The sequence below is a fragment of the Hevea brasiliensis genome, chromosome 13, assembly GCF_030052815.1.
Source record: "Hevea brasiliensis isolate MT/VB/25A 57/8 chromosome 13, ASM3005281v1, whole genome shotgun sequence".
In the NCBI taxonomy this organism is placed as follows: Eukaryota; Viridiplantae; Streptophyta; class Magnoliopsida; order Malpighiales; family Euphorbiaceae; genus Hevea; species Hevea brasiliensis.
This window is the reverse complement of record NC_079505.1, coordinates 78910935-78938753: the sequence shown is the minus strand read 5'-3', so window position 1 is coordinate 78938753 and position 27819 is coordinate 78910935. Positions and strand designations below refer to the sequence as shown.

The 27819-nt window shown below is 34.5% G+C and overlaps 2 protein-coding genes across 7 annotated transcripts in view; one reads left to right on the top strand and one right to left on the bottom strand.

Moving 5' to 3' along the window:
- LOC110660726 (protein PHYLLO, chloroplastic) overlaps positions 1-21511 on the bottom strand; it is a 28441-nt gene extending 6930 nt beyond the window's left edge. For 2 of the 6 annotated variants that reach the window (XM_058132339.1, XM_058132340.1), the window contains exons 1-23: positions 21189-21511; positions 20899-21108; positions 19646-19863; positions 18841-18958; positions 18552-18668; positions 17805-17906; positions 16964-17023; positions 16735-16803; positions 14201-14305; positions 13930-14124; positions 13405-13503; positions 12653-13222; positions 6560-6784; positions 5624-5920; positions 4917-4984; positions 4518-4676; positions 3849-3974; positions 3623-3754; positions 3407-3524; positions 2023-2178; positions 1138-1377; positions 804-971; positions 292-435 (exon numbers count right to left, since the gene is read on the bottom strand). In XM_058132339.1, the coding sequence (XP_057988322.1) occupies positions 292-435; positions 804-971; positions 1138-1377; positions 2023-2178; positions 3407-3524; positions 3623-3754; positions 3849-3974; positions 4518-4676; positions 4917-4984; positions 5624-5920; positions 6560-6784; positions 12653-13222; positions 13405-13503; positions 13930-14124; positions 14201-14305; positions 16735-16803; positions 16964-17023; positions 17805-17906; positions 18552-18668; positions 18841-18958; positions 19646-19863; positions 20899-21108; positions 21189-21353 (3861 nt within the window). In that variant the 5' untranslated portion in view covers positions 21354-21511. Of the gene's footprint in view, positions 1-291; positions 436-803; positions 972-1137; positions 1378-2022; positions 2179-3406; positions 3525-3622; positions 3755-3848; positions 3975-4517; positions 4677-4916; positions 4985-5623; positions 5921-6559; positions 6785-12652; positions 13223-13404; positions 13504-13929; positions 14125-14200; positions 14306-16734; positions 16804-16946; positions 17024-17804; positions 17907-18551; positions 18669-18840; positions 18970-19645; positions 19864-20898; positions 21109-21188 lie in introns of those variants that run through there. The other 4 variants (XM_058132341.1, XM_058132343.1, XM_058132342.1 and 1 more) reach the window with 4 other exon arrangements.
- The window catches only part of LOC110660717 (uncharacterized), a 67190-nt gene continuing 43378 nt past the window's right edge, over positions 4008-27819 (top strand). Inside the window, exon 1 of the mRNA XM_021819101.2 lies at positions 4008-4012. The gene's annotated coding sequence lies outside the window, so the exon portion shown is untranslated. The remainder of the gene's footprint in view (positions 4013-27819) is intronic.

Here is a 27819-nt window from a genome sequence, read left to right as displayed (position 1 = left end):
CTCCATGGGCACAGAATTATTAGGGACCAAATTGGAAAACCTTTTCAAGGGAAAAATCTAGACTTATGCCAGAAGTATGTCAATGCAGATAAGAAACTACAGTCACTTCACTATCTCCTATCTAACACATCTGACTAGGTCATTTTTATGTCTAGAAACCTTCCATGTGAAGTTTACAAAATGAGTTTCTTCACTTGGATGAAAATGCATAGTGCATATTTATGCTGTTATTGCCTCCGATGCCACACAAGAAAACAGGACAAGTCTAGGTGAATATTCATTGTCACTTACCACAGCAACTATTCCAGGGTGAGCATACTTCACCAGCATATCAAGAGGATTTTCACAAAAGTTGTCAATAGTTTCATCAAGCGCGACAGGTAAGCCACTTTCTTTACAGTACTTTATAATATCATCTTCATCCTTAACAGGTTCCTGAAACATAGGAGCATTGATTTTGTAGGACTGTCAGTAAGAATAATTTACAAATAAGCACGACTAATAATTTACTAATAAGTAATTACTATTAAGTATAACTGATGCCCAAATAATGTAAAGTTTAAAATGGCAATAATTGAATAGTTAATTGCGACCATCAAAATTTTATATAGACAGCTCACAGTGATTTCTTAATAAATATCCTTTCTAACCTTTCTGGCTGCTTTAAAAATAATAATAATAAAAGGAGATGGTCTTTATGAAATCTGTATACAATTGCATGTAAAAAAGAATACATAGAACTAAACCCTGTTTACTAACAAGCAGTACAACTGTAACATCTGTCAATCTCCCGCATATCATACCTCAATGTACTGCAGGTCACAATCTTTCACCAAAGAGCCAAATCTAATAGCCTCTTCATAGGACCAGTTTCTATTGGCATCCACACGGAGTTCAATCTGCCTGCCAACCTTCTTTCTTACTTCTTGTATAACTGCAGCATCTTGAATAGGATCTTCCCGACGTGCAACCTATTGCAGAAGAATTTTCAGAAATTCAACTTACCAAAACCTAGCAGGAATTTATATTCTACACTGAGTTGCTTCCCAAATGACAATATAATGGTACAAAGTAAATTTTATGAATTACAGAGAGAATGTAGTAATTGGAGGACAGAGTGGTTCCTGTAAGACTTACTTTAAGCTTTAATGCAGAAAATCCCTCTTCAACAAGAGAGGAAGCAATAAAGGCAACCTCAGCAGGAGTCCCAGTAGAATCAATTAGCCCGCATATCTTAACATTTGACGTTTCATAAATTTCTTCTTTTTCTTTTTGGGGCCGCGTTATGTTTAGTAAACTGGAACCATGGCTTTCTGCAATAGCATTGAGGATAGCCATTTCTAAACCACATCTGACACTAGGAAAGATTGAATTTTCCTGTGTTACATTGATGGATCAAATTTCTCTCAGCTAAAAAGACAAGATATAAAGTGTAATTAATAGCAACTTTTTGGAATATCACTGGGAATAAGTCCCACATCGGTAGTTCACAAAAAAAATTAAAGGACATATAAGTGTTGGCAAAACCAAACCCAAATGGCTTGGGCTATTTTGGTGACGGAGAGCCTAGTTTCAAGCTCAGTTCAGCTTGTAGCCTGCCAGTTTGATATTCACACTCTTTAGGTCCATAAATCTTAACATGGTATAAGAGCAAGTTAGGGCCCAATTTCAATTTCAGTTCAGTTTCCTGGTGTTGCTGCAGCATTTTCGTTTTAGGTTTCAAGTGTCAACTGGATGTCCCCAGTTGCCACTTGAGGGGGAGTGTTGGAATCTCACTTATGGGAATAAGTACCACATCGTTAGTGTACAAGAAATTAAAGGGCATATAAGTGTTGGCAAACCAAACCAAAATGGCTTAAGCTATTTTGATGTGGAGAGCCTAGTTTAGCCAATAGCCAGCCAGTTTTGGTATTCACTCTTTAGGTCCATAAATCTTAACACAACTTTTCCTTCTAGATTTCTTGATCTTGACTCAACAAGCATATGAAAATTATTATAGAGATAGGCGACGAACAAACTTACCGGGATTCCTAAGTTGTTCCATATCCAAGTGGAAAATGATCCCTTCAGCAGAGGAAGTGATAAATTAATCTCAGTTCCTTTAATCACATGAAGAAGAAATCGAAGTTGCTCTTCTACATCCAGCAAATTTTCTTTATGGATTTCAAGAGGTGCAACCTGTTTCAAGAGTAGTGATGCAGCAAAAAGTAATCCTCAAAACTGAGTAGCAGGTCATTGTGAAACATCAAGAAGTACATCAATTTGGTATGTGAAGGAAAGTCAATTGATTAAGAAAATTTATTTAAAAATATATACATATACCAATAAAGAGGAGGGCATTGATATTGTTTTACATTATTAAATATATTATTGTGTTTGAACTTCCTAACTATGTAACAAATAAGGAAATTAAAAATACAACACAATCCTAAAGTAAGAATAAGTAAGAATTTTTCTCCACCATTACTTTATTAAATACTCTATGTAAGCTTACAGGACATTGAACTATTTGCTGCTAGAGCTTAAATTATAAATCCATAAGAATAAAATGTAAGCATAGCTATCACAAGAAAGATAGCAGTTCTATTTATAAGAATAGATAAATGTGTGAATGTCAAATACCTTTCCTTTCATAGTACTTATAAAATAAAATTTAAAGAAAAAAGAAAGAAAAGTTCAATAAGCAAAAGCCATTTATGGTTTCCTATTTAAAAGAAATGTCATATAAATGGCAAGCATTTTTTTCTAAATGGTCAAGAGGTTGAGATGAATAGAGTACTCTAACATCTAACTGTACTGCATGGCAATCCCACTTGTTTAAGTAGGAACCTGTATATATATATATTTTTTTCCGGTTTACATATTTCACTGCCAGGGCCTTATGCAGGAGGCCTTGTACACTAGAAAACTCTTTTAAAATTTTTTTGCCACCAAAATAAGAAAATACTTCCAACAAAAATAACCTACCTTCTTGGTATCATATGGGGGCACAGTAAACTGAAAATCATAGATTAACACTAAAGTGATTGCACTTAACCCATCTGCATTTAAGATAGTTCCATTACCCCCAACCATAGAATGGTGACATGGAGTCCCACACTGCTAAGCATTTATATATTTACTCAAAGATTCCTAGTAAATGAGAAGATATCATACAAGATACTATACATATGAAACTCAAATCCTACATATTTTGCAATGCAGAATGAAATTTCACCGTTCAAAGTAATTCATGGTAAATAACAGTGACAAGGAAGGAAGCACAGTCGGGCATCAGAAATACTATCTTTCAGGAATGCTATGCATAAAGATTCAATATTGCCAGTGGAGTTAAAGAGGAATGAGGAGAAAAGAGTAGGAGGCAAATAGCTGGACAATAATTAAAAAAATTAAAAGTAAAACTGACCTCACCATACCCAACGCTTCCATCTTCAAGAGACAATAGTAAAATGTAACCTTCCTTATGGAACTTACTATGATCATGATCTACTGAAGCAGAAGTAGGAGGAGCACGTAGTTGAATTCTGTCCCAACAAATAATAGAAAGATGAGAACTATACACCCCAAAGAGCAAGATGAAGGTGACATAAATTTATTTTACTAGCAAAACCCTAACCCTAACCTGTACAGTGAGTATTCCATTTTGAGGATTTTGCAAAGATAGAGCCCATCTAAAACTGAATATGGAACACAAAGCCTTGAAAGAATGCTTAAAGCATGATCCGCTGCTTGGCATCCAGATTTTTTTAATGTGCTGAATAAGAGCCATAATTTGTCAGCAGACCACACAGGAAATAGACTGTTAACCTTAAAAGAAATATATATAATTGAAAGGAAAACCAGACAACCTGTGGAAGATTGCATTGGCACTAATGCTGCTCTCCACTTCAATTACACAATCTGTTTTCTGATGCTGAGATACTAGCAAAGCATCTCGAAGTTCCACTTTCGTTTTCACTTGTAAATGTCTCACACTGCATCATTTAATGTGATTATATTGAAGCCAGAAAGGAATCATGCTTATGGCAGCAAAAAAGATAAAGCTACAGAGTGGCATAATGCAATACATTTACTGAGCTCAAGTTGGATTCAGAAAGGAACCATATAAAAGTTGTTCCACCAAAAACAACAGAGCCATCAAATCTCACAAGCCTATTCAACTAATCGTCAGTATATATATCCTTAAAAAATTTTCAGAAGAATATATCAGATATTACTTGGCTTTTCATACAAAGATCATTATTTGATACACCATAGTCTTGTGGTACTTTTTTTTCCGAGTCATAAAGTCATATGAATTTGGGAGTTGTTACAATTAAAACAGTGATTTTCATTTCACATAAAATACAAATCATATGGTTGTTACCACTATCCTGAGAAAGTAAATCAAACAAAAGGTAGAAATAGGGTTAAAACATACATAATATGAGGCAAGGCCATGTTTTACATGAACATCACAATAACACTCTCAGATAACATATTTCAAATATAACCAGCTAACTGATGCGGGTTTTTACCCGTGCGCCATACACAGTTTGTGAATTGAAATGTTATGGGAAGTGTAGAAGTACTGATTCAATATTGTTTGATCAGTCCCATCTGCGATAGGAAGGAGGCTGAAGATTGCTCCACCATGATTGTTTATCACAAGTATCGTCATTGGCTTTCTTGGCATCCTTCAGATGAAGTGAAAATAAATATCGATGTAAGAAAATCTGTACGACTTATGTTCTGGTATTATGAGAGGAAATGGTAAGTCATGCAGTACAAGATCATCAACAGAAAACATGCAGCGGGTTATTTAAGGCGTGCCATCTCCTATAATCGTGTCACTTTTATGTGAATTATTGAATATTAAGAACTTGAAACAAAAATACATAACTACAGAGACCAATATAACACAAACTATTGTCTACCTTTGGTTGAAAATTGACAAGCCATTCGTATCATGAAGGAAGGAAACATCTCCAATCATGCAAAGTACCTAAGCATAATACCAATGTAAAATCATAAAAACTGGAACTCTAAAATAGCATAGATACATCAACAACTAACACACTACACAGGAATATAGAGTAGAGGAAAAGATGAGAAGGATTAAATTTTGAAAAAAAAAAATTGAAAAGAAACAGAGAGGGAGAAATATTCACTTCCCTGCTGTTTAACAGGCTTCTAGCAAGCCTAAATATGGCTAGCACAGAAACTTTTTGGTTCCTAATTAACAGGTTTTCAAGAAATTACTTCCAAAAAAAATGAAAATCAATTTTATTGGTTTTGTAAAATTACAAGATTTCACTAATTGTGATTGCTAATAAATTAATTAAGGTTTTCTTTGTTAACTATTGAAATTAATAACAATAAGAACAATAATAATAATAACAACAACAACAATAAACTCCTTTGTCCCCTACAGGATGAAAATATATTAATTCACTATATGAACACAACACTTTGTTATTTCTTGGGTGGAAGGGAAACAGCTCACTCCCTATCATAAAAAGTTCACTTTTTGAAAAGAAGGAACACAAAAATCTCCTCCCAACTTAAAATCTTCAAGTTTAACTACCACAATCAACAACAGAAATTCATGGTATTGAAATGCAAACAAATACCAAATACTTACTCTTTTGTTGCACCCAACTGCAAAACCAATTGCTGTGCTAAGCAAACCATCAATGCCACTAGCTCCCCTGTTTCCAGCCACCCGAATCCCAAGACACTGAATTTCTGAGTTCATGTCTGCAATGCCATGAATATGGTTTTTATGACTATATCCATACATGTCTGCATCACGTATCGCCATGCTATTGCCAACAAAAAGAGCAGAGTCAGCTGAAAGTGCTTCTGAAATTACATGTGCAACATGCGGCTCAGTCAAAGAGTTTTCTGCAAAAATTTGAAATGATATATCTGATGCAACCTGCAGGAAATTGCAAGAAAACTTAGAAGGGTAAAACCACAGAGGGATAGAATATTCAAAATATCTGCTGCACTAGAACCAAATATGATAAATTGTTCAAGGAAACAAAATCAAGTAACAGCTGGAACCAAAGGCTATCTCTCATGCAAGAACAAAAGCACTAATTTGATTGACATACAATGTAAACAAAATGAGATCAAAATCAAATTCTCTAAATCCTCTATTTTCTAGCAATGCATGAGACTGCAAAATTGAGCATGTAACCATAGAGTTGTCTCTATTGGGGAAAATTAAAGGAAAAAGGGCATCAAGTAGAAGTTATAGATCAAGGCCATATTATTATTAATAAATTAAAACCAAGAAAAACCACCTACAAAATTCTAATACACTCTACGTGCATGAAAACATTGAACCAAATAATGGCTAACATTTGATAATACAACAAAACATTATGCAACAAAATGTTAATATGATTAATCTAGGAAGGCGCCAATTGGATCCATCTATACAAGATGATGCCATATCTTCATATGAAATAAAATATCTAGCTATAATGACAATGACATCAGTTGTCATATTCACAAAATTGGAGAAGGGACTCAAATAGCCAAACAAAGATGACAAAGGAGCCTCAAATACCATCTTGTCCACAGCTCCCAGATAACCACACCATTTGCTGCTTCTACATGGAAATTGAGCTTTTATTAAACTGTCAACGAAATGAAGAATGGAGCAATGCACCCTATGAGATACAAAATGTGATGGATCATGACGGAATGGATGATTGTCAACTACAATATAAGAGCACGGACAGCACTCTTCCAGCATCTGAGAAATGCGTTTGCTTGTTATCCGACTTCCAATCTGTTCATAATTCATGATTACAGGACAATAATATGAAGGCATCAGACTATGCAATGAGCATAGATAACACAATCCAAACAGGCTAACATCTTAGATACAAGAATCATATGCCATAACAGTAATAAAGTTCTGTTTACTTCCATTCACATACATAATATATTCTCTCATTTCTGCTAAGGGGACTGTGGCATAAGACAAGGAAAAGGCATCCAACTATGAATTTTTCAAGTGATGTGATTTATTCATGTCAAAGAGTAAAAGGCATGTCAGGCTATTTGTTTCTTTCTTGCATTATACCATGAGCAATCTATGAATGCTTGTAAAACCAATTTGCTGAAAAGACCTTCTGTTTGGTTCTCCATTCATAATTTATCAAAATTCTTTTCTTTCAATCAGGAAAATAATTTTGTTGACTACTTTGCTCTTAAGTGCCTCAGTTCTACGCTAACACAACCCCAGAATTGATTTAAGAAAATCATTTACCACTTGAAACTTTACCTATCATCCAAGCAGGTCAATCAAAATTTTCACTGATGATCATGTATGCATGCCAACAACAAAATACTTCCATAAAATTTCTTTGAATCCAAGTCATTCAAATGCAACTTATGTTTTACCATATGATTTTTCTTCTAAGCATCAGCAGTTCTCTATAAGCACAAAATGCTTTATCACCTTTGTTATGGAAAGTCAATCACTATATTATTTCTCTGTATATTATGTATTCTATATTCCTATTTAGGATTTCTTATTTAGGATTTCTTCCTAATTAGTAGAACACAATTATAGGAATCAATTGTATATATATACCCATGTACAGATTAATTGAAATTAAGGAGAATCATCTTTTTCTACATGGTATCAGAGCAGATCATCAATCTAGGGTGACCATTTGTTCTCACCACCCAGCTCAGGAGAGACCTTGGCCGCCGACCGGCCGTTTCGACCCCGATCAACATCGCCGGCGTCGCCTCAACCCCCTCATTCGACCACTGTGTGTTGTTGCCTGATCCAGTACACCATTAAAGGGCTTCTGAGGTTTGGCTCTCAGATCCTATTTCGGTATTTGCTTGATTTGTGATTTTGGGTTATTTTGCTGCTATAAGCACTTTGAATTAGCGTTTCGGTTAGTTTTCTTTGTCTCAACAAATGGCAAACAATAAGAATATTATTTCTGATGTGATTCCGGTAATGACTAAGATCATGGAACACAAACTTAATGGTTCGAATTACCTGGAGTGGAGTAAGACTGTTAGGGTCTATTTGCGTAGCATTGATAAGGATGATCACCTTACTAAAGATCCACCCACTGATGATACATGACAAACTTGGCTAAGAGAGGATACTCGATTGTTTTTGCAGCTTCGGAACTCGATTCACAGTGAGGTAATTAGTTTAATTAAACACTGTGAATTTGTTAAGGAATTGATGGATTACTTAGATTTTCTGTATTCTGGTAAAGGGAATATCTCTCGTATTTATGATGTTTGTAAGGCATTCTACCATGCTGAGAAAGAGGATAAGTCTCTCACGGCTTATTTTATGGATTTTAAACGGGTATATGAAGAACTTAATGTATTGTTGCCTTTTAGTCCTGATGTGAAAGTTCAGCAGGCCCAACAGGAGCAATCGGTCATTATGAGTTTTCTTGCAGGCCTTCCTTCGAGTATGAGATCGCTAAATCTCGATTCTCTCCGATTAAGATTTCCTCTTTGCATGAAACGTTCACACGGGTCCTTCGTACAGAGAGTACCCAATCTTCACAGCCTGCCAGTAGTGCTCTTATTAGCCGTAATCCAAATGGACAACAGGGTAATAGAAGAGGAAGTAGAGAAGGAATTACAGGCAACAAAAGTAATCAGCGTAATGGAGAGGCTAGTTCTAATCAGGACTCAAGAGGAGTCATTTTTTATTATTGCCATGAGCCTGGCCATACAAAACATAATTGTCCGCAACTTCAGAGGAAAAATTAGCGATCACAGATGGCAAATATGGCAACAGAGAATTCTACAGTATCTTCCTCTGAGAAAACTATTTTGGTATCTGCAGAGAATTTTGCACAATTTTCCCAGTATCAGGCATCTCTAAAGCCTACCAGTTCCCCCGTCACTGCGATCGTTGAGTCAGGTAAATGCACTACATGCCTTGTGTCTTCCTCATCCAAATGGGTTATTGATTCTGGTGCGACAGATCATATGACAGGTAATTCTAGTCTTCTATCTGCTTTTCAGTCTAATCTCACTTCCTCTACTGTTACTTTAGCTGATGGTTCTACTTCTTGTATCATGGGTTCTGGAACTGCGAATCCGACTTCGTCAATTTCTTTGTCTTCTGTTTTGTGTCTACCAAAATTCTCTTTTAATCTACTTTCTGTTAGTAAACTTACTCGTACATTAAATTGTTCTGTTTCCTTTTTTCCTGACCAGTGTTTGTTTCAGGATCTTATGACATAACAGATTATTGGTAGAGGACGCGAGTCAGGTGGTCTCTACATTCTGGAAAATCATGTACCGCGGTCGCTTGTTTGCTCCAGTACCTTAACACCTCTTGAAGCTCATTGTAGATTGGGTCATCCTTCTTTGTCTATCATGAAGAAGCTGTGTCCTCAATTTCAGTCTTTATCAGTATTAGAATGTGAGTCATGTCAGTTTGCAAAACATCATCGTTTGCCTTCTGTGTCTAGAGTCAATAAACGGGCTTCATCCCCTTTTGAGTTAATTCATTCTGATGTTTGGGATCCTTGTTCTGTTATTTCTAAAACTGGATTTCGTTATTTTGTTACTTTTATTGATGATTACTCTCGTGTTACCTGGTTATATTTAATGAAGAATCGTTCTGAGTTGTTTTCTACCTTTTGTGCTTTTTGTAATGAAATCAAAACTCAATTTAATATTTCTGTGCGCATATTAAGAAGTGACAATGCCAAAGAATACTTTTCAGCACAATTTCAGTCTTATATGACACAAAATGGCATTCTTCATCAGTCTTCCTATGTGGATACCCCATCCCAAAATGGCGTGGCCGAAAGAAAAAATCGGCATCTTCTTAAGGTAACTCTTGCATATTTTTTGATCAATCGTATGCCATTTTCTGTCTTTAATTTGGATATTCCTTATACTGTTTTGTTTCCTACAAAATCTTTGTTCCCCATTGAACCCCGTATCTTTGGTTGTACCTATTTTGTGCGTGATGTTCGTCCACAGGTTACTAAATTAGATACAAAATCTCTTAAATGTGTCTTCCTTGGGTACTCCCAGCTCCAAAAAGGGTACCGTTGTTTCTCTCATACTCTTAATTGTTATCTTGTTTCTGCAAATGTCACATTTTTTGAGTCCACTCTATTTTTTCCTCAATCATCTGTGTATGAGGGTCAGGGGGAGGAAGATGATCTCTTAATATATACTGTCCAACCAATGTCTAGTCCTCTCCCACAGCCTGTTCCTTCTGTCTCTAGACCTACTCGACCTCCCGTTGTTCATGTTTATTCCAGGAGATTGGAGATTCCTGACTCAGATCCTCCACCAGCTACTTCGTTGGGAGATCCTGTACCTCATACTGATCATGATTCTGATCTAGACTTACCCATTGCTCTTCGTAAAGGTAAACGTTCATGTACTTACCCTATCTCTTCTTTTGTTTCTTATAATCAATTGTCTTCTTGTTCTCGGTGTTTTGTTACTTCTTTAGACCCTGTTCCTATCCCTAATACTGTTGGTGAGGCACTGTCTCATCCTGGCTGGTGTGATGCTATGAAAGAGGAAATGGAGGCTTTAGATGCTAATGGTACATGGGAACTGTTGCCTTTGCCCACTGGTAAGAAAGCTATTGGTTGCAAATGGGTATTTACAGTAAAAGTAAATCCTGATGGTTCCGTGGCTAGATAAAAAGCACGCCTTGTAGCAAAAGGATATGCTCAGACATATGGGGTTGATTACTCTGACACTTTTTCTCCTATAGCTAAACTTACTTCTATTCGCTTGTTTATCTCTTTAGCAACTACATATGATTGGCCCCTGCATCAATTGGATATCAAGAATGCTTTTCTTCTTGGTGATCTTCAGGAGAAGGTGTGTATGGAGCAACCACCTGGGTTTGTTGCTCAGGGGGAGTTGGGTAAAGTTTGTAGGTTTCGGAAGTCTCTTTATAGCTTGAAACAAAGTCCTAGGGCATGGTTTGGGAGATTCAGTGAAGCAGTACAGGAATTTGGTATGCAAAAGAGTAAGTGTGATCACTCAGTATTTTATAGGCAATCTGAGACTGGTCTAATTCTCCTGGTAGTCTATGTGGATGACATTGTCATCACTGGGAGTGACTCTGCAGGTATTTCATCTCTTAAAACCTTCCTCCAAATCCAGTTTCAAACCAAAGACTTGGGATTGTTAAAGTATTTCTTGAGTATCAAAGTTATGAGAAGTAAGAAGGGTATTTTCTTGTCTCAAAGAAAAAATGTCCTCGATCTATTGACAGAGACAGGAAAATTAGGTGCTAAGCCTTGTAGTGCACCAATGACTCCAACTTTACAAGCATTGTGAGGATAGTGAGTTGTTTGAAGATCCAGAGAGATACAGGAGATTGGTAGGAAAATTGAACTACCTTACAGTCACTCGTCCTGACATTGCTTATGCCGTTAGTGTGGTAAGTCAGTTTATGTCTTCCCCAACTGTTGCTCATTGGGAAGCCTTGGAACAAATCTTGTGTTATCTGAAGGGCGCTCCAGGAAGAGGTTTGCTATATGGTAATCATGGGCATTTGAATGTTGAATGTTTTTCAGATGCCGACTGGGCTGGATCTAAGGTTGACAGGAGGTCAACTACTGGATATTGCGTTTTTGTTGGAGGAAATTTAATGTCTTGGAGAAGCAAGAAGCAGAGTGTAGTTTCTCGATCTAGTGCTGAATCCGAATACAGAGCCATGGCACAATCAGTATGTGAGGTAATGTGGATACTTCAATTACTAGATGAGACAGGTTTTAAGACCTCCCTGCCTGCGAAATTGTGGTGTGATAATCAAGCTGCTCTCCATATTGCTTCTAATCCGGTGTTTCATGAGCGGACCAAACATATTGAGATTGATTGTCACTTTATTCGTGAAAAGATTCAACAACAAATCATCTCAACAGGACACATCAAAACTGGAGAGCAGTTAGGAGATATTTTCACAAAAGCTCTGAATAGAGTTAGGATTGACTACATTTGTAACAAGTTGGGCATGATTAACATCTATACTCCAACTTGAGGGGGAGTGTTATGGAAAGTCAATCACTATACCTATTTAGGATTTCTTCCTAATTAGTAGAACACAATTATAGGAATCAATTGTATATATATACCCATGTACAGATTAATTGAAATTAAGGAGAATCATCTCTTTCTACAACCTTATCATTAAATGCTAAAATATTCATCCAGCCTTTCTTAAAATTTACCATATGATTTCCTACGAGACTATTTACAGAAGTATCACATTCAAATTTTCCATAATTTTTACTTTTGCATTAAAATTTTCTCTTTCTTTTTTTTTTTCTCCTTTTAAGATTACATCATTTCCACTATCCATTCCCCGTTTCTGGTAACCACATATTTCAGATTATCATCCATATTTGCTAAACATAACTCTGCTCATAGAACTTATAATAAGCTCTTATGAATGGGAAAAAGTTCAAATATAGGATATAGGCAGTTTTCAAGTCGCTTGCTGTGCAATTTAGGAACTTGGAGAAAACATCAGATGTATATATGTAACTTAGAGATAAAACTTAGCCACTCACCATCTTTGTGAATAACTTAAGACATGTGAGACCTCTACATAGCAATTCAAATGAACACCATAGGCAATAATTCAGAGAAAAAAAAAATATACAAGTTATACCTGAATAACTACATCAAACTGTACCGAAACTCTGACCAAATCCGAGAGCAGAGCATGGTCTAGATGATCAACAAATAAAACATTCTCTTCGTCTTTGGGAAAATAAGATGAGAGCTTTCTTAATCGTAAACCTGACAAGATGTCAGCTACAACTGGCCAATTAAGTTGTTTAGCCAAGAGGAGAGCTGCCCATATCTCATCTTCTGTATGAATTTCACCAACAAGTAGAAGGCCCCTTTTACCCCCTTGAATTATTTCACGAACTTGCTTCATTGGGATAGGAGCATTACCATTGCATGCAAGGGAATTTTGCATTTGAATATATTTAGTGAATGGATCACCACTAGACATCCAATTATCTAATCCCTTCAAACAGCCCAATGTCCATTTGTTTGGAAAATCATCCAGCGGCTCTCTAAAAGGACAGTTAATATGAACAGGGCCATATGGAGAAGAGGTTGCCCAATGAACAGCAGAGTCAAGAGTTGTAAGCACCATCCGTGCAGGAATATCATCAGTGGGTGTGGGAAGACTGAAGAAGAACCTCACAAAAGAACCAAAATGATTCACCTAACATACAAATTCAGTAATATGCCCCATAAGTGCTTCAACAAAAAGGTTGTTCAAACGCACAAAAACATGCACACAAGCACAAGCACTCCTACAAATACATAAAATGAGGGGGGAAATGATGAAGGTAATCTGTTGCACATCTTAAAATTTTTTTTCACATGAAGTTCATTGTTCCACACCTGATTGATTGATTGATTTGCCCCAGCATTTTGAAGCTCAGGAGGACGATCTGCAGTAAGTAAGATAAGCGGCACAAAATCTTGACTCGCTTCCACAACCTGCAGATTGAAACCAATCAGTATCGATAATAATTCCATGCATCATATACAAGTTCAGAAAATATTCCACGTCTCTGCATACAAAAATGCATAAATATATAAACTGAAATCTTAAAAACAAGTTCAGCAACAAGAAAAAAAAAATGATCACGCATAAAAAATTCACATTTAAATTATAAGAAGGAACTTTGCAAATACACACACAAATAAAGAGACGAGGGACAGAGTGACAGCAGTCGCAATACAATTGGTAGCTGTAGTTCTATGCCACAACCATAAACTTGTTAAATAGAACTATCCTACACAATGCATACATTAGGCATCATAAGTAAAAACATAAATAACTAAAACCCCTTAATTTGCAAAATGTCTCTTAACCACCTATAAATGAAATCCTCAGTACTATACATATTCCGTGAAACTTACAGCAGGAAAAAGATTTGAAACCGCAGTTCCTGAAGATGTTATGACAACTGCTGGACTACGAGAACCTCTTGCATAACCAACAGCATGAAATGCCAGCGAGCGCTCATCATAGCAAGCAATACATGTTGTTAGGGGATGAGTGGAAGCAGCAATGGCAAGGGGGGATGATCTTGATCCTGGTGCAATGCAAAAGTACTGGAACAAAGAATTAATCAGGAAAATGTAGGGGGAAAAAAAAAGGAAAGAAAAGGATGAATAATTAAAGTCTCACCATTAACCCGAGACGAGAACATTCTTCCACGATAAGTGATGCCCAAACTGCATTGATGTTTGCACATTCTGGCAAGGAGTAACTTGTTTCACAGGCGTGATCCAACTGATAGTCAAAAGAGACAACTTGAACAATTATCATCTACCTTTTTGCCTTTCTAACATTTCCAAACTACTTCAATATCCACATAAGGTCATACATTAAGATTGCCAACAAATGTTTCACAAGAAGACAGAGTTAAATTGTCTTTGTGAAACAGACAAGAAATAAAATTTAAACTCAAGAAACTTAGAACTACGATTTGGATTTTATATAAGGCTTATTTGGAATACTATTGAGAACTTTCTAGTCTCTATAAAGCTAAACAAGGATTTCAGTAAATTAGCAGCTGTATCCAGTATTTTACAACTTCAAGATTCAAAGGTATTTATGTGATTTCAAGCTTTGCTAGAATAAGCTAGTAGATACTTATATGCGTTATTTTTTAGTCCATGGTTTTAAATCGCAGTCGCGGGTGATGGAAACAGGATGTAACGGCTGTAACATGACGATAATAGCCTGTTGCTACTTGAAAATTTTGCAAAGTTCATGAAATTAATAAATATTTAAAAATATGATTAAAGTTAAAATATACAATTAAATAATAAGCATAAATATATCAAATAAGAACATTAAATCCATCATTCTTATATATCATTAGTATTAATCAATTTAACAACAAAATTATTACCACCAAGCTAAGCAACTAAGCATTCAATTTAAAATGAGGTTTTAAACTTACTATTTAATGTATGAAAATTAATTTCAAGAGTTAATTTCATGATTTTTTTTTCTTAAATTTTATAACCTAATTAATAAATTAAAAACATGATTTATATTATTTTTTTTTTTAAATTACAGCATATTTTTTTATTAATTACCCTTGCCTATATCCATTAAATTGACTCTTTATGCATAAGGTATAATAACTAAGGTAAGCAACTAAGCATTTAATTTAAAATTAGGTTTTAAACATACTAACTATTTAATTTATTTTTTTTCCCTTAAATTTTATCTTGCCAAAGTCTAAATTTATACTTAGCAGATATTATTAAAATCTAAAACTTTCTTTGATATTATTTTCTAATTATTTATGTGTTTGCCTAAAAATGATTCAAAAAATAGCAAAAAATTAGAAGAAAAAAAATAAACAATACCTAACCCTTTGCTCTCCTTCAATTCAAAACCACCTTATTTATTGATGATCTATGCTCTTGAGCTCAAGAATTTGAAAGCAAATGAAGGATTTCACTTGATTGTGGAGAAAATTAAGAGAAAGTTGAGGGAAAATGGCAAAATGCCTAGAGACTAGAGAGAAAATGAAGAGGGGCTGCATGAATAAGCCAAGATAGCCATTAGCCCCAAAAAAAGGTTTCTTCTGCTGCCCTTCACATGAATGCAGTAAAAAAGGCCAAAGATTCTCAGCAATAAAATAAAAAGGTTGTTACTAGTTACGACCCTTACATAACGATCAGTAAGGGCCATTACGTTTATAAAACAGCTGTAACAGCCTTTACAGCTGCAATTTCAAAAATTCTTTAAATAACGGTATTAACGGTAACACTAACAGCATACTAAAATTCCTTTAAATAACGGCCATTATTTAAAACTTGAGTCTTATTTGACCCTTATTGGTCATGGAAAACATTAATCCTTTGTTTCTATGAGTCTAAAATCCTTCAAGGAAGAGAGCTAGTTCTACGAGTCCAATGTTTTTAAGGTTTAGGATTAGTTCGAATCTTCAACTTGTAATGCTTATGGTCTAGTTTTTGAGTCAATAAATTTTAACTATTGCCTCTTGGATTGTGTTTCAATTCAATCCTAGGTGCGATGCTGAAGGAATTTTAAGTGTGAAACATAGAATCTTTAATTTTCTTTTGTTTCATAGCAATCAGGTCTGAAGTGCTGCAAATAATTGCAGATTTCACCCAGCCAAAGTCAGCCACGGCTGCTTATTTGAGTTTCTACCCAATCCTCGCATTTAGATTGACTCACAACTCATCCTAGGGAAAAAAAATTACAAAAGAAAAAAAAAATGGAAGCTCTCTTATGTAACTTTGTGATATCATGAATTATAGAGTTGTGGATGTGGAATTTTATTTGGGCCCCAGAAGCATACAAAGTTTACAGTCCCAAAGTTTTATTCCTTTTCTTTTTAATCATGCTTCTCATGACAAAAATATCCAACATAAACTCGTGGCTTTCAATTTTCTCAATGAACAAAATAGCATGAAATATCTGTGCTAGATTCATGATTCACCAAGAAACTTGCCATATTCTAGCAGTGACAACTGACATGAACTGATACAGAAGTTTTCATATATAGTTGACCCAACATAAGTACAAGTAGTCTACACAATTTGCCAAACAGCATTTGTTTTCATTTCAATCTTCTTATACAAATTCTGTCTTGCATTTCCACTTTCCATAGATGTTGGACAAAGAGAATATTCAAGAACTTATGCTTTTTCTGAATTAGCAAAATTGCGACATACCATGTTATTGGAAACAGCAAGTGTTGGTGAAAGCCGGAAATAAAATTGACAGAAAAATGCGGTCCCTCTCTGCAAAGTAAGTTTGGCAAATATAAAAATTCAGATAGTCTTATTGAAGGATGCCAGATGTATAGTGAGTGCATAGCCAATGCACAATGTTAGCCACAATGCAAGTTAAGCATATTGAGATTTATTAAAGGATGAATAATTACCAGGAGAAAGGAGATACCAGTTCCAAGAGGTCATTCTGATAATCCCTTCCGTCCAGCAACAGAGCATTTGAAGAAACCTAGAAAATCATGTTGCTTAAGGACTAAACAAAGAAAAAGTAGACGTTTGTTACAATTCAAATTTTTAGGTGAAGTGTCATAGGTCTCTCTATCTCCCTCCCCTCCACTCTTATGTAGTTCTTCAAACTGAAGACCAATAAGTGGTCGGCTTGGAAATGATTAATTAAATCGTCTTCCCAATATAACTATAAAATAGAGCCCAAACACGATGATTTTGGTAGGCACCAGGAAGAAAGCAAGACAACTATGTCAAAGTTAAGCCTAAAAATCAACAGAAAATAGTGGGCAAACTTTTCCACAGTGGTGGCACAAGATAGAGAGAGAGAGAATCATTTTGAAATATGAAATGAAATAATTCAGTAGTAATTATACAACATGAACTCAGTTATTTAAGGTTAGAATAGAATTCCTCCATCAACCCTTCCCAAGCACCATTGGAAGCTTAAATTATAACAATCTAATGCAACCAAGTCTCTTGATTAGTTATAATGGAAGTTGATCTTGAGTTCTATAGAGAACTAGGATTTGCATCCGCTAACTTCCAAAAGGTCTCTTTCTTTCCTCCATCAAATTTTGGCCTAGATGTGCAAAGCAAAATTATCCCCACACCTTGCAGAGGTCCCAATTGTGCTACAACCTCAATTTATTTTACTAGACTTGTGTGGGATATTCCAATTTCAAAATAATAATAAAATGATAAAAGAATACTTATAAATTAAAATTACAACAAAATTTAGCATGCCATTAACATCAAGACTAGATATTGAATTTCTTGTGTACCATTTGAAGGGTTTTATCCTCCACCAATTTGAGCTTATTGAGAGCAGACCTTGTGTAATTAGAGCAGCATCTCTCTACAGTTGGGCAAAAATGATACCCGGCCTGAACTTAACCACAAAAGGAAGGGTAAGGAATAAAGTAGAGAGAGACTTACAGGAAATACATGTTTATTCAAATAATATTCCAGTTGAATGGGACGCCAAACAAAAAAATGTACCATGTCAACGCAACACCAAGAACAATATACAAATAGATGATTGTTTAAAAATCACAAACATTTACACATGCTAAGGTAGGGCTTAAATTTTACTATATTACAATATTTGCAAATGTAACAACTTTGCAGGTTTTTGAATTACACTTTAGAGAGAGTGGCTGAGAGATAATGGCACTCAATCAATCAAGCAAGCAAGATGTATCTGACATACTAGTCACATAAAATTACATGTCGAAAAAACTACAATAAAATCTAAATTAATTGCTACAATATTGGCTATGACTTGTATGATATAAAAGAACATCAAGCATTACATGGTTCACATCTAGCACTTCAAAATCTGAACAGGTTCTGAAATAAACGCAGGCTTCAATTTCAAGTGCTTGATTTAAATCTCAGTTAAGTGAACAATATTATCTTGATGGAATAATTAATTCTTTGATGATATCATTTTCTTATGCATACGAAGTTATTAACCAAATGAAAAACCCCACAGTATAACATTGCATACGAAGATGACATCATATTACCTGGTAAATTGAAGACTCAAAAGATTGAATTGCCTGTTTAAATGTACAAAAGTATGCATCATCCCATGCCAGTGTTGCTGATAAAATGGAGATATCCCCGTGCTCATCTAATTCAATCTGTTGAATCCAAATTACCAACAGGCATTTAAAATGTAGCTCAAAGATATTTACACACTAAAGCAGTCATGAGTCTAGAACTTTATTGGTAGAGCAATTATTATAAACACATAATTCACGGGAAGATGAACTCTAAATGTTGCCCAAAAGAGATGCAAAAGAATGTAAGTACCTCAGGAATTACAAGATAAAATGAACCAGCCTCGTGCTTAATTGAAGATGATGCTGTGTCAAATTTAATATCCATAAAACCATAAGTTGCTATGTTGATAGAATCACTTGAGACATACCTGCAGGTAAACTACATGGGCATTACTTAGCCACCACATAAAGTCTAAAAGAAAATGTTGGAGTAAGAAAATTTAAAAAATAAAAATAAAAAATAAAAAACTTAAAACAAAGATAAGCACTGCATGATTTGAAAGAAGGATCTGAAAACATTCTTGAAAGGAAGTATAAAGCAAAGAACATGCACAAAATAAAAAGATTCTATCACCATTTATATTCCTCACATATTACTGAACAGAAATCAAATCAATTAAAATTATTAAGGGAACAGCAACTGTTAAACAAAGGAACAGCCCAAGTAACCAAGTTACCTGGTATCTTATCCATGAAAGATAATGATAAAATTATTCACGATTACTATGTTCCATTATTCATGACCTAGAAACATTACACATTTCTGAGAATTTAACCCAAAATCGTTTAGAGTGGAGAAAGCGAATCCATATAGCCGACCCCAAATTTTTGGGATAAAGGCTTGATTGAGTTGAGTTGAGTTGTACTATGTTCCATTATTAGGCCTCCATTCTGAGACATTAAACTACAAGTCGGTTCATATCCTATGAGCTAGCTAAATAACCACGCGTTATCAAAATGTGCAGACACAACTTACACACCAAGACCCATCTATTAAACGAAATTTCTGGTGATAAATTATTGAAAAAAAGTAAACCACTAATGCAAAAAGAAACCTTCTTATTGAACTCTGATTGCCTGATGTATGAGAAGAAGACTGTACAAAATAAATTGCAGCTCCAATTCCAAAAACTCCACGTGTTCTGTTCAGATAAAGGGATTTACATGATGGATTTTCAGTCTCCTTAGAAACAAAAAATTGAGGAAACACTCCAGACGATTCCAGTTGACAGCAGAACCAATTCAAAGCTTTTGGACTGGGAGGCACAGCAACCTGTAAATGCATAGTCATATTGCATAAACTAATTACAAATTAGATGAAAAAAAAAAGGCAGCATTTCACATTTCTCAATCTCCATTATTTCCCCTCATATTCATTTTGCAATAGAACCATTCACACATGACTTACTGCAGAAAAGTAAATATAAATACTAACAAGTCGAATCTCATATAAAGCAGGCATAAAGGAATGCCACTCAGCCATTATATCATGTACATAGGCAAAAAGCCCTTTTAAGCCCCTGACAACTACTCTTAGAGTTATATAAGTCTTTATCAATTTAGTTTATCCTTTTAAACCCCTGACAATTTCTCTTAGAGTCTAATAAGCCCTTGTCAATTTAATTAATCCATTTCAGCCCGTACGAATCGAAAATTTACTTTTACAAGCCCTCACTTGACACTGTGGGTGCTCCGTTGAATGTGAGCCCAGCAAGTCCAGAGTCCTACAGCGCCAAAAGCTCCTTTTCTGCATCCAGCATGGAGCATGCCAAACTAAATTGAGCACTGGGCACGCTAACAGTGCACAACATATTTTCAATCATTAGATAGAATCACATGATAAAGATTAGGCGTCTTTTACCTAAATTTCCAAGGTGTTTTGACAATTGTCATTAACAATGGTTCATTCAAAACTAAATGTAATTTTCAATGGATCAACTGAATTGACAATTGCTTATTTGACTCTAAGAGTAATTGTTAGGCCTTTTTGCCATCAAAATAAAACTCACTTTTATCAAGTGCATTGCTACCAAAAACAATGACTAACGCAAGAAAAAATAACAGGTTTAGCACTAGACTAAAACCTGAAAAATTACTACAACTAACTAGGATTTTGATTAAACTAACGTAAATCCTAAAAGTAATGAGAAAAGACAAACAAAACATAAATCGTAAAAGACTATTGGAAAAGAATACTAGGATTTGACTAAATTTTCTGGGCTGTAAATTCCTGCGACAATCACATTATCATTTAATCAAAAGATATGACTTCAAAGAAATAATACATAATTTGCAAATTCATAATTACCTGAAATCTCAGAACTCCACTGCCAGAATGAGGAGGATTCAACTTCAATTCTTCGACGGCTTCTCTAATACTCTGAAGGCCGCGCTCCAGCGTCGCAGCTGGAGACAGAGTACGCGTAATGCAGGTCTCTATCACCAACTCAAAATCCTCATCATCTTCCAATTCCATAATACCCATTATCGGGCCATCAAATCTCACCGCTTCCACAACCTAACCAACCGATAACAACACATGTGAAAATCACACATAGAGAAATGAAAGGCAGAAGAAAATAAGAAAAACAAGAAGACCTTGAAATAAGGGTTTAGAATTGGAGGGCGGCGAAGAAGATTGAAGTGAATGGCACTGTTTCTGTTGAGGAAAGCAAGGGTTGGTGGAGACATTCTCAAACGAGAATGAAGATTTAGAAATGGTGAAATTGATAGATTGCTTGCAAGTAATATGTGAGGCTTCATCTTTCGAGAGAGAACAGATTGAAAGTGAGCGGAAGACTGCGCAGAGAGTAGAAACTAGCTACACTGACATGATGGCACTAATGAGAGGAGGAGGGGATTTTTTTCAAGTTTGGAGGCGAACAGATAAGGCGGCATGATTGGGATTTGCCACGTCGGCTCAGATAGTTTACAAGCGCAAGCTGTTGCCTGTTACGTTGAAGAGCTCTGGTGGGAAATCCACTAGCATCCTGGTGGTTGGCAGTTATTGGCCTGATAGCTGCTGTTATTTCTATTAATTGATAATCGGTGAAAATTAATTTATGTTAATTATTTAATAAAATTATATTTAATTATTAACGTTGGGACGTTAATATATAAATTAAATAATAGGAATATATATTATATAATTTATTTTATTATTAAAATAAATATTAAATTATAAATTTATTTTATTTTATTATAATAATAAATATATAATTTTTAATTTATTATATTATATTACTCATTTTATTTTTAAAATAAGAAAATAAATAATTTTTTTTTAAAAATAATTAAATAATTTAAAAAATATAATTATAAAATAATAAATATTTTATTATTATTGATAAAGAAAAAATTTATAGCTAATTTTAAGTTTTTAAATGTAAAAAATGATTATTTCATAATAAATAAGTATTTTATATTTTATATTATTAATAAAAAATATTTTAATAATATTGTAATAAGATTATAAATGAAAAAAATAAAATTATTAATAAGGTTGATTTTTAAATTATAATATAATTTAAATAAAAAATCAAATTAAATTAGTTATTAACTAAAAAGATAATTTTAAAAATAAAATTGATATAAATTATAATTAATAAATATCATATATTATTTATTTATTATTAATTTTATATTTTTAAATTTTTTAATTGACTGTTTATCGTTATCAACTGGCATCCAAAAACCAAACACCCTCCACTTGCCACTTTCAACTTCAAGCTCTCCAAAATACCCATCTCTAAATCAAAAATTACATCTCTCTCGCACTCTTCTAAGCAGCCACTCAAGGCTCTGTGAGGGGACAATTTTGACCGGAATTGTATCACAGCTTCCAAGTTTGACTCTTCAACTCTAGTAGTTGAAGTTATATATCTTGGAGAGTGGGGACCCACCAGCAGAAACCCCATATATAACACGAATTCACTATCAGCAACATCATTCGCCATTAACGCACACTGCACCGTAGCTTTCTTTAATCTCACTAGCTCTCATGTAGCCATGGCCTGGTGTACAAGAATCACTATTTCTCTCCTCCTCATTCTCTCTTTGACACTACCAGCTTTTGCCGAACAACACCAGTCCGAAGCCGGAGGGCGGTGCCACGACATGGCGAAATCCTTGAAGCTCAAGCTCATTGCAATAGCTTCCATTGTTTTCGCGTGCCTTATAAAGATTTGTTTTCAATCGTTACAGCGTTTGCTTCCGGTGTTATCCTAGCTACAGGGTGCATGCACGTGTTGCCAGACTCCTTCGACGGCTTGACGTCGGAGTGTTTGCAGGAAAATACTTGGAAGAAGTTCCCGTTCACGACATTCATGGCCATTTATCGGCAATCGTGGCGCTTATGGTGGTCTCATCCGCAATGATTTATTATTAAGAAGGGTTCAAATGGCAGCTGAAGGTGGTCATGATCACCACAAAAGGGAAAATAATGGAGATGGAGAAATGGTGAACGTTAAGGATGAAGATAAGGGCCCATGACAAGGATTCTGCGCCATTGTTAAGGCATTGTGTTTGTAGCTCAGGTATCCATAAATTTGTCATATACATAGCAGAAACTCCTGTTTCCATGATAATCTTACGTAAACTTATCTTGATTTGCCGATAAATTCATTAATTAATTTTAGGAAATAATCATTTTTCATTGAAGATGCTTTTTCTATTAAATCCATCTCTTTTTATTCATATTCTTAATAATTAGTAATAAAGAAGATGAATTTTAGTTATACGAGTTGTAGGAGTTAAATTCATGCAACTGAGTCAACGCATTAAAGAAAATAGATTCATATAAAAACGAGTTCACTGTAATACACCTTAGCAATTTGGGCTAAGTAATGGGTTTTTAAAGCCCAAAAGAAATAAAGAACTTTCAGCCCATAAAATTGAAACTTGGGCTGAGTGATGTGTGTTTTTAGAGCTAAAATAAATAAAGAAATTTAGTTCATATATTATATAAAAAAAATTAATTAATTTAGAGAGAATTTTCAATACATTTTTTCACTATGGAATAAATATTTAATTATTAAATAATAAAATTACAATTTTCCATTTAAATATGCTTATATAATGACATAGGAAATAAATTTTAGGTCCTTTTAAAAAAAATTATAGCTTGTATTTGAAATTTTATATATATATATATTTTATAATCAATCAGCATCTGCCAATGATCACGACTCACGGGTCATAATCACTTCTATAGTTATTAATTTATTGTGATTTAGAAGCTCCTATTATATAAAAATAATATATTTTAATAGAAATAGAATATATATATATATATATATATATATATATATAACAACAAAATGAAAAAAAAATAATGAATTATATTATTAATAGAATTAAAAAAAAATTAATTTATTTTTTTAATATATGGATCAAATAATTAACAATATCAAAATCCGTGAACTATATAATAATTTGCCCATAAAATTAAAGTGCCAGCTTGTTGGTCTGATCAGTAGTGGACATGACAATGACATCAATAATATCTCATAAGGCCAATGAATAATTCATTAATTAAGATATTTAATTAGAATATTTTTTACCAAATGATTCTGATTTCTACACCTGGGCAATCACAAGAGGACAACTCAAGGTTTAACCAATTGAGAGGCATCTTAGAATACTAGCTAGCTGATGGGGCCATTTATACAAACATGACACTTGGGATTTCTAAGGGTTGATTTGAGTTAAGAGATCATTTTGAATCTTCATTTGTAATCCCAAATTAATTTTAAATTGCATATGCATAAGTAGTGCAACATTTCCCATCTCAAGATCTTGTTTCTAGAGATGAAGAAAGAAAGAAAGAAAATTTATTAGGCCATTAAAAACTGCTGGCCACACATCACAAGATAAAAAGCAGCAAGAGATCTCTTATAATTATGGACAAAGCCTGTTATATATTGTGATCATAACATGTTCCAATGTGGGTTTTTGAGAGGAAAAAACAAGAGCAAAAGTTGTCCCATTCAAAATGGGGACACCATGGCCAGGAGGCATCTTAGTGTCTCAATTCTCAGGTTTAGTCAAAATGGAATCACTGCCACTTAAGACCATTTATATATGGCCTCGGTTTGCTCTTTGAATTTACTCTTTTTTGCACTCATATGATATTTTAGACAATTCCCAATTCTTGGCTCATTTGGAAGACCATTTGGTCAAACACAAAGTATGAAATGAAATCAACATTCCATAATTTCTCCACTACTTCAAATTTGGAGCAGAAGGAAAATGTAGACACTTTAAAATAAATTAAAACTTACAAATGTTCTAATTATAACATTATATATATATGTATTTCTCCTTCAGCAAATATTTATGAAATTATTGGACAGGTAGGATTACAAATAAAACTTACAGATACATAATCAATTATGTGAAGATCAAGAAAGGTACTAATGGGGAAAAAAAAAGAAGTGGAAAATTATATGGGTTGGTACACCATGGTTTTGACAAACTATGGTTTACTTAATCTAACCTTTTTAACCCTCTTATAACTGGTCATTGATGCAATTAACATCCTAATGGAGAAGCCAAAAGCTTTGAAGGTGACATGCATACATGCTTGTGCCAGTTATTTGGTTAGGTTCAAAGATGATGTTGATGATGATAAGTAAAGCATTGTGCATTTTCCACATTGCCTGTGTCGAGTATATGGTTGAGTATTTGATGTCATTAGAGAATTGGCTAACTAATAGTGGGACAAAGCCAAAGAAGTAAAAAAAATTAAAGGGGCCTTGTGTTATGTTTTTGGTACTCTGCAGAATCCTCATCAATCATTCATTATTCATCTTCTTCTCAAGTGATTATTATTTGTTTATTAATTAATTACCACCCACATCAACCTCTCCATGCCCATTCGTTCTTCAAAAAGATGGCACGCGATCACTGATCAAACTATAGGGAGGCAGCCTATCAATTCCCAGAAGAAGAGCCTTGCACGATAAAAACATCATTAATTACCATTAATAAATATATGGACTTTCATCATCTATAATAATAATAGATCAATAGATAGATGAAGATTGATCCCCGTGGCACATCTACAAGTTGCAGGTTTGGCAACACTCTTGACTTTGAGATTGTACTAGGAAGAATCGTATGATGGTGACCAATCCTTTCCTCCAGAGAAATATCCAATGATCATCTGCTGAAGACTTTGGAGCTCTCAACGTATTGCCATCGCCATTAATTGAACAGATTATGTGCTCTAGCTACTACAAATTGTATATTATTTAGTGACTAAACAATGCCATTTTGATTCTTTTAAAGCACCTAAACAACTTTAATCTGCACATTTGCTAGTGGATTATGACCTTAATTAATTAGCATACGTAAGCACAAACTAAACATGCGTGCAAGTTATATCGTATGGTATTGTTTTTCTAAATGCATCATCCACCATTGACATTATTATAATAATAGAGATATAGAGCGATATTGGATTATAAAAAAATGCAATGGCATAAGAAGAAAGATTTGATGAATAATATATGGTGAAGAGGAGAAGCTTATCCTCTTTGAACCAATCAGTCTACAGTTGGGATGATCTCGCAAGGGGGAATTTTTCTCAAGGGAAGGAAAAGTTGGGTTGTTTGAGTGGGGGGAAAGTGGAGACAATGCACACACGGTACAGGACATGGTACCAAAAACTTCCCATGCTAAATTGCTAACTCCATGATGGGAAGCCTTGAGAAAAAGCTTGAAAACAGACAGACTTTAATGCGGTGACCTGTGGTCTTATAGAGTGTTCAAGAGTCCCCATTTCACGTGGTGAAACGTTAAAGAAAGACAATATTGTGCACCTCTGAATGGGGGATTTTAATTTCTTTTTATCAACATTCCCGTTGGAAAAATTTTGTAAAAAGTTAATAATGTAAGTGACCCGAACTGCTGGATGGTCATATTCATCATCAGTAATGTCTGCATACCAAAATGGTGAAAATTTGAATAATATATACAACTGCAAGTTAAAACTAGGGATAGAGATGACTTAAAATCTATTTGGTATTGCTGCTACACCTATTGTTGAGAAAAATATTTTCTTAAACATATTAGTTAGAAAATTTTAGAAATTATTGAAAAATTAAATTTTATATATTTTAGCATAAATAACGAAATAGTTTTTTTTTAATTGCTTTTTTCAGTATCTAAAATGATATTATTTAGAGTCATAATAATTAATGACAGAAGTAGGTATTATACGTGTCAATATTTATGTATGTGTATATGTATGTGCGAGCGTGTTCATGCAAATGAGCAAGTGAAGGAGAGGGAAAGATGAGAAAATGGAATTCTTTTGGAGTGAGTTGACAGGCAGTACAAATAGGTGGAGGAGTGGTAGTGCGCCCAGCACCCATCACCCATGGCAGCAAGAAATATGGACCCAATATGTGTGCATGACCAGATGCTTCACTGTGATGTGTCGCCTTACCCAAATTATGTTTGTTACCATATGGGAGCTGTTAAATCCAGTCCCCCTCCGTGCCTAGCACTTTCGTCACTTTTGTGGTGCCCTCCCCTTGTGTGTGTCTCCAATTTAGCTATGGCTACATTTAGGCTAGGCACGTATGAGAAGGAGTTGTGGATAAAGGAAAAACAAGTGCATCAATGGTTGATGATGACGATGATGAATATCTTTCTTTTTCTTTTCTTCTTTTGTTTTTGTTGTTTTCATCAATTGGTAGGACCCTGAATTAGTCCTCCCTCCAATATCTGTTAATGATTAATCAAATCAAAGCATCTTCATGAATTTTAGTATTGCTCAGTACCTGCTGCGGTTGAAAAAATGGCTTAGTTTTCAATCAATCTCTCGATCACTTAAAAAATATCAGAAAATGCTCTCATATTTCTGTGGCTGAGCCTGCAACACGAAAAGTCTTGTGCATTAGAATTTAGAACACAGTTTCAACCATGCTTGTTACAAGTACAATAATTGTGATGCTTAAGTAGAGTTGTTTTTGCGCAAAAGTATACTATTACATTACAGAAAAATAACCAAATCAACATCCCAACCTGATGCACCCAGTCTGTTGCATAATTTCTCATATGGAAATTCTAGACAAAACATCAGTAAACAAATTTTATATTAAAAAATGCTGCTATTTTAATGAAACAGTTATTGCAACCTCCTTTGGTCACCGCAATCATCCGCCAGTGCGCATTTCAAAGAGGAAAGGTAAACAAGAGTATTTGAAACAAAATCTTACAG